Consider the following 16,308-nt stretch of genomic DNA (forward strand, 5'->3'; position numbering starts at 1 on the left):
TTACTCTTCTCCACACCTTTCTTCTGCAACTGTTGGCCATGCTGGCTGGGGCTGATGAGGATTTAACATCCAAATATCTGAAGAGCATCATATTGGGGAAGACTGGCCTAGGTGTCCTCATGTATTACACCAGGTCAGATATTGCTTCTTCTTTTAAAAAAGTGTGTGTGTGTGTGTGGAATATAATTCAAAGCAGAGTTTCAGACAGCGAGACTTCCCACTTGCAAAGGCTTAAGCATCCACTTGTAGTGTAAGGAGCAATTATCTCTTGCAAGAGTTGCTGGTTTGATAGCTACACAGGCCCCTTCTCCTCTTATCACACCTACCCCTCTCCTTCAGTGGCTATTCCCCTTTATTGAAGGAACATGTGGCATCTCACTATGTAAAACAAGCCAGCAATCTTACTTCTCAGTAGTGGCTGGAAATGCTCAGCATGTGACTAAGGTTAGTCTCTCTCTCTCACACACACACACACACACTGGTCAAAGTGATGCAGCTCTGTGTTCTTCTGCTTTTACACTGTTAAGTGTTAAAATAAGATTCAGCTAATATTCCTTTTCTATTGTTGACGATATCTCAATTCAACCTGTGCAGAAAGCGTGCAGTCTTGGTTTCATTTTTTATTCCTTGTCATGTATCCCCCAGACTCAGGCTAAAGCCAAGGCATGCAGATTTTTTCTCTATAATATTGCTAAAATCCGACCATTTCTTTCGGCCTCTACTGCCAAGATTCTGGTCCATGCCCTACTGGTCTCGCGACTGGATTTTTGTAACCTCCTTCTTGCAGGACTTCCTCTTTCTCACCTCCACCCTTTAATTTCTGTCCAGCATTCAGCTGCATGCATTATCATGTCTGCTCACCGCTTCGATCACATTTCTCCTTTATTGCCATCCCTCCATTGGCTCCCCTTCCCTTTCCATATTCATTACAAACTTCTGTTGATGACTTTTAAAACCCTGCATGGGCTGGCCCCTCCTTATTTATCAGATCTTCTTTCTCCTTACCTCCCCACTCATCCCTTCCATTCTGGTAGTCAAAAGGATTCACCCCTTTTCACTTGCTGGCTCTCACTCCTGGAACCTCCTTCCCCCACAAGTATGGTTCATCACCTCTTTAACCAGCTTCAAAACTGAGTTAAAGACAATACTGTTCAGGGAAGTGTCCCCAGATGTTACATGATTATCCAATGTTATTTTTTAATTTGTCTGCTATATTTTATTGTTTGAATGTTAAGATGTATTGAGCTGTATTATGTTTAGTTATTTTCATAGAATGTATGCCATAGGCAGGTTTATTTTATTTTAATTGATTGTATGTACAGCGCTGTGTAAATTTAGTGCTTTATAAATAAAGCTTAATAATAGTAGTAGTAGTAATGTGGACAACTTCTGTATATGGGACATCATTTGCTTCAGGCAGCAAAATATTTGGTACATGGCAGATCCAGCAGGGCACCCACACAGACAATCACCAAGACCCAATAGGACTGTCAGAGGAGTGTAAATCTCTGCCATCATATGTAAATTTGGAAGTCCCTGTTGACTTTCACTAAGTCAAGTAAGCAGGACAGGAAAATGTAAGATCTGATTGAAAAGCATGGAAGGAAAAGTGCACAGAAAGGCCTTCTGTATGCCTACATGGCAACGTTCTTCTTCACTAAGCAGGATCAGCTGGCAAACTGAACACACATGCAAGGACTGTGCAGAGCACCAAGAGGGAAGGACAGCAACAGCCTATGTACCCCATCAAGCACTTGGCACTAGTCTGCTAAAACCTCCTCCTTTTTCTTCACTAGCCAGAATTGCCATAGGCAACTGAATGACGCAGACTCCTCACCATTCCCAGGGAGATCTTAGATAAACTGCTCCAATCAGGCAGAAAAATCGTCTTTTAAATAAACGTTAGAGGCAGCATGGAGCCATCTCAGCCTGCAGCCTGCCCTTAGAAAGTAGCTGGTTGGTTTCCAAAAGGGGAACATTAATACCACATGGAGATGGAAAGATACTCAGGTGCACTTTTTCGAGTTCATTCAGGCCTCAGCCTGGGGATGTAAAAGACAGGAGAAAGCATGTAAAGTAAGCACCTTGCTTGCCCTCTGCGGAAGCAGGATCAACCATCAGCAAAGAAAACTCTTTACAGCACCATGTTTCAACTAGGTTTTGGGGGTTTTTCCCCCAAGGGCACCCCTTTGAGAAGAGGATGATGGTAGCCAAAGAGCCCAAACCTCTTTTCCCATTCCTCCAGCCACTATTCCCTTTAAATTACCCCCCCCCCCAACTGATAGGAAGATTTGGGGTGGATACACTTGACTCATGGGTAACCTCAGCTGTAGTATCTTGCACAGCTGTTTTCTCAGGTTTCTAGCTGAGCACCGGAGTTACACCACCATTAGCATCAGACAGAATTCTAGAGGAAAGAGAGGAATGGATAACATTGGGTTGCTTTCACAGTCAGCATTGGAAGTCTCCCTTGGCGATGGCAAAGATGAAAGTCTGAAGGCCTGGGTGGAATAAAACTCCTTTGTGTCTTTGCACAGTGCAAAAGTCAAATGCAGCCAGTGCCCCAAAGAGCCATAGAGAATAAGACACCCTGACACAGAATCTACATGTTTAATGACTGAATCACCTGAGAACATAAGATGCTGTTAACACTGTTAAAGCTAAGCAGGTCCCAGCCTGGTCACCTCCTGGATGGGAGACTGCTTGGTGTTCTGAGGTTCTAAGAAGAAAAGCAAGACACCGGCACCACAAACCAATAAAATAAAAAGTACACAAAACATCATGTGATATTATCATCTCTATTTACAGAGCTAGTCTGATGTTAGATGTGGGTTATGGAGATCTTAGATTCAGATCCTTTTCCAGCTGTGTTGTTTCTAAGGTTGCTTTGGGCAAATCACTGTCCTCTCAGTCTAACCTACTGCCTTCAGAGGTATCAGACTGAACCTCCAGTTGTCACTAGTCAGAATTGCTTAACTGTTATAGTCCAACACATCTGGAGAGTGCTAGGTTGAAGAAGACTCATTTAACCTATTCCACAGGGAGGACAGCCCCATAAGCAAAACAGGATAGACCCCTGAGTTTAGCAGAGAAGTATGATACCAATGCCACAAATGCACAAATAACCCAGAGGCTCATTAGTATATATAGTGGAATGTAGTGCAAATACCAGTGCTGGATGTACCAGTGTGACTGCACTAGTGGTTGTGCACTATGAGAGTGCATAGCAAGCTGCAGATTGCACAGGATGGTTGCATGTGGGCTTTGTCTGGCACCCAAGGATATGGTTGTTTGCGCTGGAGTAGACAGAGTCTAATTGACTTTTTAAAAGTCCACAGCAATTTGTAGAACTCATTCACCTTTCTTATGCATCACCTTTGTCCAGTGATGCTCAAGATTTCTCATCCTTGATCTCCCCCTCCTTAGCACTCCGTTTATAATCTATCAACTTCTGGCAGAAAGAGGGAGGGCAGAATGAGCTCAGATTCTAGTTTAGAAACAGATTTTAGACAGTTATTCTAGACTGGCTGACAACAGTCGTGTTAAAAGTGACTAGAAGGTTATTGCAGAGAACTAGTTGTGAGAAGCTAAGCTGAACAGAGTTAATAGGATATTTATAGGATTCATATAAAGATGAGATAAAAGCCTCGTCTCCACAGGCCAAATAAACATCCTCCCCGTTCCCATGGTGACATGGGGTGAAATGTCCAGACAACATCCAGTTCTGATGCAAACTGTCCAGACAAAGTCTGACCAGCTCAGCACCGAACCAACCATATACCCTCCTTAAAATGGTAACAAAAAAAATCTCTTTTTGCTCTGGATTTCCCCAGAAGATCTGGAGCCCTCCATTGTGATGCAGGGAGACTATGTAGAACATCCTGTTGTGCCTTTCAGCACCACTGCTGATGGCAAGAGTCAGTTGCTCTGGGATCAGAATCAGGCACACCAGCCATGTGCTTGATGTTGGGTGTCTCATTCTGACCTCTGAACAAGTGACTTATGTCAGTGGTGACGGCACCAGGTGGCATAATGGGATACATGTGCAAACAACCACCCAAGATCGCAATAGAGGGCCACAGGTAACGAAAGGACATTGGGAGCAGTTGTAGGCCAGAATTCTCTGGGCTGCCCCTGGAGTATTCTGGCCTGTGCAGACACCACCTTACAGGACCTTCCATTTCTCCATCCAACATTTCTAAATGGCTAAGAATATCAGTGCAGAAGTCATCTGAATCCTATTGAGACTGATAGGATCCTATTTGGATTTTGGAAACTGTTACATGTGAATTGGCTATAAATCAGTAGTTCTAAGAGAGGGGAGGGAGACCTCTGGCTTGTAGCCCTATCTGTCCCACAGATGCTTTGAATCTGGTCTGTGGCAGGTCTAGAGGTGGTCACCTTGGCATCTAAGGCATGTTTCCTCTCCTTCCTTTCTCTCTCATTGACAAGTCCTTTAAAGAAAATATAGGCCATAAGAAAAGTTTCTGTCATCCTCTTCAACTCAGAAGTGTCTCTGAATGCCAGCCTCGCTTAAAATGCAGAGAAAAAAGTAATGTCTGCTTGCCTTGCTTTCTTCTGAGCCATGATTAGCTCCCAAAAAGAAACATTACCCTAAATATCATCAATGGCCCAGGAGAAGGAATGGTTGACCAGGCAAAAAGAATTGATGAAGGGGAAAGAGTGTGAAAGTTAAAAAACAAAAGCAAAAGGAACTGTCTGGGATCCAAGATGCTGGTAAAGGAACAGGCAAGCATTGTTGCTTGGCTCCAACAATGCTATCCTTGGGCAAGAATGGCCAGAGTGACAATTTCTTGAGGAGGTTCGTGTTCCCTTCCTGTTCCTTCCATAGTAGAATGAGAACTGAAGCAAAACCATGCACAAGTACTGAAATCTGACATTTGTCCTCAGCCTGAAAGCAATGCATTCAAATGCAAAGCCAGGCAAAATGGTATTGTGTTGGATGCCCAAAGCACCAAGTGAGTGTGAGGGCACACAACGAAGTTCTATGACTGAAGCTAAGCAGGATGGGTCTTGCCATGCCCCTTGGATGAGGACTACATTAGAACCTTACATAAGCTCCTCTTTGGAATTAAAAGAGTGGTTAAATTAAAAAACAAATAAGCAGACTGGCCTTGCATCATGCTGGAGCTTGGATGTTAAGGTTTGCAATAAGTCACATTAAGAACACACATACCCAGCAAAAAAACCAAAAAATCCAAAGAAACCTTCCTCACTATGATTCAATTTCTAAATCTTCACAGACTGCTCACTTTCCATTAACCTGACTGAAACCAATTTTAAATTATGACTCATTTCTCTTCTATCACAATTTGAAAGTAACACTGGGGTCTACAAAAAACGTATTTTCCTCCCTCCCAGTGTTATTTCTAGAATTTCTATTCTAAGTTTAATTTACAGGTCGTAGGCAGTGGTGGAAGCGAAGGTAGGCCAATATTTACATCCCAGTTTGCTTCTTTTTCTTTTCTTTTCTATTTTGAGCCACAGAAGATTTAGCAGGATAGATATGTATGTACAAGTTGCAGAAGGAACTCAGGAAGGCCAGTGGGTGGTGGGCAAGTGACCATATGATGGAATGGTGCTTGCTAAAGGGCCAGAGAGGTCAATTAATTTTCCCTTTCTCCTTTACTTGTTGTTGTTGTATTATTTCAAATATATATCTATACGTATATATACTCAGTTTTATCAGACACAAGACCTAACAGCTTTGCCTAGATCAGTCTCGGGTGGACCCAAAGATCTGCAGCAAAAATGAGAATATGTATATGATGTCCAGGTAAATGTTGAGGGCTCCAAAGACATATTCCTCTGGGCTCATAGCATACCGGCGATTCCCCAACAGGAGTTGTGTGTCAAAGGCCAGGAACTAAGGAGAAAAAAGCAAAGACAGAGGCAGGTTTACAAGACAATCCTAAACATTGTAACTCAGAAATCTGCCCTGCTGAAATCAGTGGGGCTTGATGCCAGAAGGGTATACAGGTGTACAAGAAGTGGACTCGGCATATAGCTATGTGGGCGTGTGTGCAAAATGAAGGCATAGCCATCCCAAATAAGAATCCTGCTCCCCCCACCTCCATGAAATTTTCCTTCTGTCCCCAAATTTGTAGCATTGCAGTAACTTTAAAACTTAGTAAGGATGTTTAGGCAGGCAAAGTTACCAAGGGGATGCAAATATGTATATGAGTTCTAAGTGGGAATGATTTTCAATACCTTACTTTCTGCAATGCTAGAAATTTGGAGACAGAAGGGGAATTTCATGCGTAAGGACAGAATTCTTATTTGGGATGGCCATGCCTTCATTTTGCCTCACTAATAGCTACAGCTCTGAGTGGACTGCAGCCTCAAGGTAGATGATCCAATAATTAATGCTCTCTTTGACTTCCAAAGTATAGAGTGCATGGCTATAGTGAAAGTTCAGAGGACACACATCATTTGTGTGTAACACAACCTGTGATGTAGTATCTACCATCACATACCATCACATTTTCCATTTCTTTTCTCCTGCCTACCAATACCTGTAGAGGGAGGTCATGGCAAGGAAAGATACATACTGTCTTATGATACGTTGTATTTAAAACTAGAAATTGCTAGGAAGATGGAAGAAAGAAAAATGCACAGCCTTGTTTATCCATAAATGCTTATGTCAGATGCAAAGGGAGCAAGCTAGCCCTGTTCCCAATGACAGCAATGAGGCTGGATAAGAGAACTTCCCTTATGTATGGACAGTGGCCTCCCTACCCCTGGTGTCACCTGGTATTGCTGGGGTGGGCAGCCTAAAGGGCATGTTTGGCCTCCTCCTTTGTCATGGTGGTGGATGCCTCCTCTTCAGGAAACCACTGCCACCACAGCAAAAATGAGGGAAACGTGCTCGCCTCTTCTCACGCCCCAGCTGGAAGAGGCCCTGGCAGCATGTCATGTCTCTTTTGGGGTGTCACTCAGTGCAGTCTGCATCTCCTGTACCCCCTTGTGATGCTACTGAGCATGGATGGATACTCTCTTCAATACCCCCCCCCCAAAATGATGGGTCCCTAATGGAATGTTCTCCTGCTGAGATTCCAGGAAAGCAATGGAACTAGAAATTGAGAGAGGGGTGGTATATTGTGCTCCCCTCATCCCATGCTGACGCAATATGCTAACATAACAAATGAAATAGGGCTATTGCCATGCCTAGCTCTACTTTAAAACCAGGTCAGTGAATATCTTCTCATTCACAATAAAATAATAAAATCAACTTTATTGCTCGCTGGAATGTTGTAAACCTCATGCCCATGAAGCTAGTGATGAGTGCAGCAAGGAACTTGAATTTTTCCATACTACATAACCCAGGGGAAATTTACAGCCTTAGCCTCTATGTGACCTGTTTCTCCAGGTTTAACACTGAGACTGGTTCAGCAATAAACAAACAAATAAAACTAGCATTTGGACATATTAGACACCACAGACTCTTTTTAGGAAAACACTGATTAATTCTGATGGATTTTGGCCATGTAATTCACATAATGCCTCTCTGCGACATGGTAAGTAGTTGTGCCCAATGGTGGTTTCTTTTTGGTTGGAAGCTACAATTCCTGTTAATCTTCAAATTGTATTTCTTGACATAGAGATTAACAAAGGAACAGCAGGAGTGAATTTTGCAGAAAAACACCCACCATCTATCTCACTGGAATTCGAAGAAAAAGTGGCAGGCAAAATTACCAAGGGAATACAAATACAGCAAATACAAGAGGGCTAGGTATAAATGAGTTTCAATTGTCTCACTCTCTGATACACTAAAATTTGGGGACTAAAGGGAAATTTCATATTTGGGTGTGAAGAATTGTTATTTGGGGCCCATGTCCTCATTTTGATCCCCCACCCACCCTGAATACACCCTTGGTATAGGGGTCCCTGGGGACTTAGGAAGGAAGGAAAGTTTAGAGACTTCCATATTCCCTATTGACTCCAAGGGATACATTCCTCTGTTTTCTGACTTTGATGCAAGGAGGGTGGGAGGAATAATTTGACTGGGCAATTTTGAACTGACCAGGAGGCCATCATTACTGAGAATGAATCCTAAACTGCAAGATCAGATGGAAATATAACTTTCACAACTTGAATGTACAGCCACCAATCCATGAAATACAAAGGGAGACTTTGCTAGTCAGTGCCAGGCCTGCCATTATGCAGAAGGATAGAGTCATCACAGGCAACCGATTTCAGGAGGCGGCAGCAAAGTGTCGGAGGTGGGATTGTGTGCCACATGGTATTCCCTGCACCCCCAAGCTAGTCTCCCACCTTCAGATGCTATCAGTGAAGTAAGATTCAACTACCACTCCAGAATGCTTTTGTAGACTGAATTGGGGGGTGAAGAAGTGCCTTGTTCTTTGCCTCAGGCAGCAAAATGTCATGGGCCAGGCCCACTGCTCATGCAAACTGCAGAGCCTACAGCTGACATATTAACATTCCATGAATTCTCCCTGTCAATAGGGGTAAGCTATAAACATGTGTTTGAGCTCTCTTACCATAGTAAATACAATTGCTCCCAGCACAGCATAAATGGCATGGAGCCATGGCACCTAGAGGGGAAGACATAAGAGAACACAAAATAAACCAGAAGGGCAAATTACTGAATCCCATAATAATAAGTTAATGTCTATTTTGTCTGTAAAGACTAAAGATATATCTACACAACCCAATTTTTGCCCAAACTACAAAAATTCTCAGTGCAGTAAAAGAACAAAGTAGGTATAATGCAAGAAGATGGGCCCTTTCATATTACACACTTACAGTCAACCCTCAACCTTTGTGGGGGTTACGGGTGCCGGATCCCCGTAAAGGTGAAAAAAAGTGCAATTATAGGCTGGCTATTTTTTTTTAACCTGAAAGAACATTTTCCTAAGCATTTGTAGGTCCTCCAGTGCAATTCTATGGTTAACATCCAGCCAAAGTTGAATCATACTAGAGGAGTTATGTATAGGGCCCAATCTTAAAACATTGTTCTCATGTGAAAAGACTTGCTCCTAGGGAGTGGTGAGAAAGTCACTGGGTTCACAAATTTATATGAGCTTACTCAATTTACAGCTCCCAGATCTTTACGTTTACAAACCTGAAGATGCAATTTCCACAATGCCAAAAATGCATTCAAAAATGCTCATTAAAATCTGAACATTCATAAAATGTATACAAAAATGATTTAGAGGCAGTACATACATTCAACGGAAGAGAATTCATGTGCTTCAAAACTGGTATTAAAGGACATTTGTTTAGAAAAATACATATACATTTCTATTTCAGGGGGGAAAAAACAACCCATAATCTGATCTGCACCTACGTCAGAATGCAATTGAGGTAGGATTGGAGAACACCAATGTGTTTGAGCTTTTCCTGGATTGCACATCCCTACCTCACTTGTCATGGATCAATGTCACACTACACTGTTATAGCACTATTATTCCACTTATACTGCTATGGCTGCTCCCTGTGGAATTCTGGGACTTGTAGTTCAGTGAGTCCTAAGAGCTCCATGATTAAGAATTCTTAATGCTCATCCCTAAACTGCGAATCCCAAGATTCCACAGGAGGTAGCCCATAGCAGTTAAAGTAGAATAACAGTGCTATAACAGTATAGTTTGATATGGTGGAATGCATTGGTGGGTAAGGCTGATCTTGATGGATGAAAACTAGATAGTGAACAAAGCTCTGTCCAGAGCTGAAAATACTGATAATAAATAAAAAAAATTTAAAATTTCTATCCCGCTTTTTGCCAGGCAATCAAAGTGGCGTACAAGAAGTTAAAATACATCCATATATACATAGTGCCCCCCTTAAAACAAGATTAAACAGTATAAGATCAAAAACTACATATTAAAAGCCGACTAATCCAAATAATAATCATCATGGGCAGAGTTCAGTAGATGGGAAGTCTTATTCGTGGCCGAGTATTATATTCTGGGAAGGCCTGCTGGAAGAGATCCATCTTAATGGCTTTTTTAAAGCTCTCTAGATTGGTAATTTGATGGATCTCATCCGGCAGGCAATTCCATAAATTGGGAGTGGCTGCAGAAAATGTCCTCTGGGAGTCGCTGTCAACCTGGCCTTTAAGGGCTGTAATAAATTTCTCCCAGAGGACCTGAGTGTACAGGGCGCATTATATGGAAGCAGGCGATCCCTTAGATAGTTTGGGCCCAAGCCATGTAGGGCTTTAAAGGTGATAACCAACACCTTGTACTGTGCCCGGAAACTGATAGGCAGCCAACAGAGTGACTTCAATATTGGTGTTATATGCTCACTCCTTGCTGTTCCTGTGACCAACCTGGCTGCCATATTCTGTACCAATTGAAGTTTCCGGACTAGGCACAAGGGTAGCCCTATATAGAGTGCATTGCAAAAATCAAGACTTGAGGTTACCAGCGCATGTACTACAGTTTCGAGGTCACCCTGTTCCAGGAAAGGGCGCAGGTAGCATATCAGCCGAAGCTGAAAAAAGGCACTTTTGACCGTTGCATTCACCTGATTCCTCATCTGAAGCGACGGGTCAAGAAGCAGCCCCAGATTGCGAACACAGTCTTTCGAGGAGAGCGTGAGCTCCTCTAGAACTGGAGGTTGCAGCCCAATACCTGGTTTGGGGGCCCCTACCATAAGTACCTCCGTTTTGTCTGGATTCAACTTGAGCTTGTTTTCCCTCATCCAATCCATTACTGCCTGAAGACACTGGCTGAGGGGAGAGATGCCATCTGTCCTTGTCGCTGATGACCAGGGCATGGAGAAATATATTTGAGTGTCATCAGCATACTGGTAACACCCAGCCCCATATCCACGGATGATTTCTCCCAGCGGATTCATATAGATGTTAAATAGCATCGGAAACAGGATGGCGCCTTGAGGGACACCGCAATTAAGCTCTGTTTTTGAAGAGCGACTGTCCCCGAGCATCACCCTCTGGAACCTGCCCGAGAGGAAGGAGCAGAACCGCTGCAATGCAGTGCCTCCGATTCCTAACTCTCTCAGACGTTCCAGAAGGATATCATGGTCTACTGTATTGAATGCCGCTGAGAAGTCGAGCAGCACCAACAGGGTCACGCTTCCTCTGTCGATGGCTAGACAAAAGTCATCAGTTAAAGCGACCATGGCAGTCTCCACCCCATACCCGGTCCTGAAGCCCGTTTGAAATGGATCAAGAAAATCGGCTTCATCCAAGACCACTTGGAGCTGAAGAGCAACTGCCCTCTCGATCACCTTGCTCAAAAATGGCAGATGAGAAACAGGCCTATAATTTTCCTTGTCCAGGGGGTCAAGGGAGGGTTTTTTCAAGAGCGGTCTAACAATCGCTTCTTTCAAAGAGGAAGGTATATGATCCTCCCCAAGGGAAGCATTGATGATACGTCTAAGAAGTGCCACCCACTGATGGGTGAGGCAAATTCTGCATGCACAGAGATTTGTCCAAAATTTAAAATAAAGAGCAGAAGAAAGATCACTTAATGCACCAGATCAGTTTCATAAACTCCTTGGAACTCCTAGACATGGAGAGAAAACTAGAAGAGGAGACATTTGCCAGCACTGACATTTCTGTGGCACATCTGTTCCTTCCAGACCTAGGCCTTTGAACATCTCCAAGGACTATAAGGACTGGATGAAAGAGCTGGATATGTTTAATTTGAAGAAGAGAAGGAAGCTATTTTCTAATATAAAAAAAGGCATGAATGCATATGTGTAGAAGATGGAATAGAACTGTTCTCCATTGCTCCACAGGGGAAGACTAGATCCAGGAGTCTATTGGCTAATGCATTTCTGGGGTGGAATGTGAATCTGCTCCAGTTGTTTGAAATTCAAAGGAGTTATCCATTGTTCCAAATCCCCATGATAGGTTCAGTACCTTGGAGAACTCCTTTGTGATTCTGACTAAAAGCCAGAGTTGATTCAGAGCCCTGCTAACACAGAAGCCATCGGTCACCAGTATCTAGAACTAATGTGTGAAAATTGGAAGGAGGACCTTTTGAACTTTGCAGCTGAACGTTAGGAGAAAACTCTGAATCCTGAAAGTTGTTTGGCAATGGTACAGTTGGCCCTCCACACCTGGACTTTGACTTTTGTAGATTTGATTATTTGCTGTTTTGATTAATATGTTCTCTCTAGGAATCTCTGGGTCCTACAGTGCAATTTTGCCAGAAGTTGATCATAGACTTGTGCTGGGGAACCAAGAAGTTCCTAGAGAAAACACTTTTCTAAGTATTTGTAGGTCCTCCGGCATGATTCTATGACCAACTTCTGGCCGATGTTGACCGCAACATTGCACTGGATGGCCTGGAGATTCCTAGAGAGGTGTACTCTTAGGTACAAAGAATAATGGGGTTTTTTATTTGCAGTTTTTCCACATGTATGGGGGTCCTTCACTTCTAATGAGTGTGGAAGGACCACTGTATAAACTGCCTTGGGATGTACTAGGCTCTTCTTTACTGCAGCCATTTAAGCAAAGACTGGGAGGGAGTTTGTAATAATGTTTGTCAGTGATGCCCCATCTCAACAACCCAAACACACCAAACCTCTTGTTTGTGTGTATCTGCCTTCAATGTGCCTGTCAACTTATGGCAACCCCATAAATTTCATAGGGTTTTCTTAGGCAAGGAATACTCAGAGGTGTTTTTTCTAGTTCCTTCTTCTGAAATAAAGTTTACAGCACTTAGTATTCTCTGATGGTCACCCACCCAACTACTGACCAACCACTAACCAGAACCCTTCCCATCACTGAATACCCCCGTGTCCCTCTCCATTCCCTCTCAAAATGAAAACAGAGGTATATCGTCTTTCATTGAGGAGGTGAAATCTCTGGGAACATCTTGGGTGGAAAATTGTCCCCTATCCATCCCAAGTTTTCCACCCCTGCTGTAGATACACAAATAGTTGCATAAACAGAACTAGGCAACTTCCATGGTCCCTTCCAACCAAAAGATTCTGTGATTTGCTCTTCTTCTGTGCAGCCTTAAAAGAAACAAAGGGGGAAGGTGTCTCTTGTGAGATAGAGCTGGTGACTTTTCTGCTTCTGTGAAACAAATGAGGAGAAATGGAGAGTGAATCCTGGGTGTTCTGTTTCCTCTTTTTTCATCAATAAAATGGGAGGTGGGTATGCTTGGGAACAGGAATATATTATTGTTGTCTGCCTTCAAGTTGTTTCCAACTTATGGCGACCCTAAGGCAACCCTATCAAAGGATTTTTGTTGCAAGGTTTGTTCAGAGGGGTTGCCTTTGCCTTCTTTCTGAGACTGAGAGAGTGTGACTTGCCCAAGGTCACCCAATGGGTTTCCATGACCAAGGATGTATTTTAAGCCTGATCCCCAGAGTTGTATTCCAATATTCAAACAACTACACCATAATGGTCCTTGCAGGAATATATAGATAGGTATATTAAGAGAGACTGAGCGTCAGTGTGGTATAGTGGTTTGGATGTTTAATTAATTAAATTTTTATTTTTATACCTCCCTTCCAAAGATCAGGGCGGTTAACAACACTGTTGGACTGGGACTCCTGAGATAAGGGTTCAGATTTTCCCCACTTGGAATGGAAACTCACTGGGTGACCTTGGGCAAGTCACACTTTCTAAGGTTCTGAGGAGAAAAAAGCAAACCCCCTCTGAACAAATGTTGCCAGAAATACCCTGTGCTGTACGTCAGAAATGTCTCAAAGGCACATAACAACAACAACAACAATTCTCCTTCATAAATCTGGGCAGTACTACTCTCCCCCCTTCTTGCTCTGTTAATTTTTAAGATAAAGGTATGACAGGAATTTGTTATATATTTGATAACATCTTGTTTGTTCATTATTGGGCTGGGTGGAGGAGATGGGAGCACGTATGTACTTGGGTCAGAATTTGAATTGCTATCTAGCTTTGTAGTTACTATACCCCATGGGGGGAGGCGTAATCACAAGGTCATTATGTAACCTGTTTGGTGTTTATTATCAGGATATTTTATGTTCAGAGGGGCCAACATAGTTCATGTAGTAAAACTAGTTTTGGCCTATTTCACTGGTAAGTGGTGAATTACATGACTAAGGTCAAGCCATTCCAAAAATTATTCTAGAAATATTGGAAATTAAATGTTAAGGAAAAGGATAGCCTTCTCACCAATATCTTAGTTTTCTACATGTGGGGTTTCCCCAATCTCCTAATCTGGATGGCACTCAGACATGTAATCCACCAAAACCAATCCCTAAACATGACCTTCTGTTTCTGTAGACTAGACCTGAGTGATGGTCCTGAGCAATAAAAAAGCAAAAGCTTTATAAATGCAGGAATGTCTCTCCCAACTCAAAGACCTCTAAATGCGTTTGGACTACAACTCTCACTACTCCACAGTTATGCTGTCTGGGGATGATGGGGCTAATAGTCCAACATATTTGAAGGACATCAGGTTGGGGACAAATTATTGATATAGTGTGGAGCTTCTTGATGTAGGGAACTGGCAATTTCCCCCTTCAATGTAGTAGCAATGTGGTCAGGGACCACCATCATAGCCCATTGGCTACAACTGTTCCTTCCTTTCTAGGAAAGACTCTCCAGGGACCATAGAATCATAAAGCTGGAAGAGACTACCAGGGCCATCCACTCCAACCCCCTGCCATGCAGGAACTCTCAATCAAAGCACGCCCAACAAATGGCCATCCAATCTCTGTTTAAAGACCCCCAAGGAAGGAGACTGATATCATGTGTACTCGTACCAGGCCATGGACCAATACTTTAAACACCACCAATACAGGGCATCTGCTTAAAGCAGTGGGTACAATGGTTCAGCTCTTCTTTAAAGAGCAAAATATGTTTTCCCCACCTACACCCCCTCAGGCAGATATACTCCACATTTCAGTTCCTTCCCAAAATAATTGGAAATAGAAGTTAACTCTACTGCTAAGTGCAATGCTTTAGACTCAATAAGGGAAGGTGAGTCAAAGGCCAAAGAGTTCTTTTGAGGTAAGAGTAATCCAGGACTCAATATGGTTCCAGCCAATGGGACGAATGGGCAGCTCAGCCAAATCAGAATATCAAGCAAACAAGCCAAGTCCACAGTGACTTATGAGGAGCGGAAGCAGGATGACTAACAATTCAAACCAAATCCTCCCTGTTCTATCAACAGCCCTTGCTATCTAGGGGTTCATACTGCTAACAAACTCCAGAATGCAAACTCTTTTGTGTAGAAGGGACAATGAGAGACTCCAACTTCTTGCCTTCCTTCCCATTTCTTGCTGTGCCTAATCAGGAGGTTAATGATTCCAGTCTTGCTTCAAGAACAACTAATCAATAAACACAATCCAGTGTCAACTTTTCCAGCTGAGGGAGAGAGAACAAGATGTGAAAACAGAAGCCCAAGTACAGCAAAAGGCATTAAGATAAGGATTGGAAAGTTATAGGGGGAGCATAGTTAGAAAAGAAAGAGAACAGAAATGGGCAAGTATTGGGCTACAATACCAAAGGTTAGCAGGCAAAGACATCCAAGATGGGCTTATTACTGTTTTGTTTCTGCTTATGGTTAGTACTGCGGTACTGAAATTTCTCCCAAGACATTTTCTGAATTTCTGAGATGTTTCACCTGGGTTGCTAATCTGTGATTTGTGATGTTGAAATTTCTTTTCAGACACAATGAACTAGTAATAGGGTGTGATGGAAAGCATGCCACTTACCTACAAAGTCTCTCTTTAGTTACTTGCAGTGGTCTAGTAAAAAATCATCTAATATATGTGGTGAGTTGACTGCACACTTAATGTTTCAGTACATAGTAACATCCACCATGTGACATGGTTGCAATATGTCTAAAGCTAGCTCTCAATTGCTATTTTCAGGAGAATACTCTCATCCTTTTGGAAGTAAGGAACAGTTTCCTATTACTGCTCCCCACATGAGCAGTTGACCACTGTGTATTCTTCTTTGTTTGGGCCCTTCTTGCCAAAAGGAACATCCTTTTATAGCACATATTTCTTTTGTTGTGGAAGTATATAAGCTTCTGCATTCTACAGAACCCTTCAACTAAAAACAGGATATTGGGCAGTGCTGTGCCACATGGATACAGCTCTCTTGGGATCATTAGTGCATTTGCTGCTTCCCAGAGTTCAGTTGAGACATATGGCCAAGTTATGACTGTGGCACCCAGTGTAAGTGGAATTGGGATTTCCTTGCACTCTCTTCCCTGTACTCTCATGCTGCAGGTCCCTGCAGTGTGAAAGAGGAACTCCAGAGGATTTCTCAGCACTTTAAATCAGACAGAGGAGGAATCAGCAATCATGACAGAAGCAACAATATACAGTGGAAGTACTCTGTGGAATCTT

General features: G+C 42.8%; 1 protein-coding gene across 1 annotated transcript in view; it reads right to left on the reverse strand.

Moving 5' to 3' along the window:
• Positions 1-2,596: 2,596 nt before the first annotated feature.
• Positions 2,597-16,308, reverse strand: part of FAIM2 (Fas apoptotic inhibitory molecule 2) — a 61,157-nt gene continuing 47,445 nt past the window's right edge. Inside the window, exons 11-12 of the mRNA XM_042455183.1 lie at positions 8,523-8,576; positions 2,597-5,887 (exon numbers count right to left, since the gene is read on the reverse strand). Of these exons, the coding sequence (XP_042311117.1) occupies positions 5,738-5,887; positions 8,523-8,576 (204 nt within the window). The 3' untranslated portion in view covers positions 2,597-5,737. The remainder of the gene's footprint in view (positions 5,888-8,522; positions 8,577-16,308) is intronic.

Source organism: Sceloporus undulatus, chromosome 2 (genome assembly GCF_019175285.1).
Source record: "Sceloporus undulatus isolate JIND9_A2432 ecotype Alabama chromosome 2, SceUnd_v1.1, whole genome shotgun sequence".
NCBI classification, from domain to species: Eukaryota; Metazoa; Chordata; class Lepidosauria; order Squamata; family Phrynosomatidae; genus Sceloporus; species Sceloporus undulatus.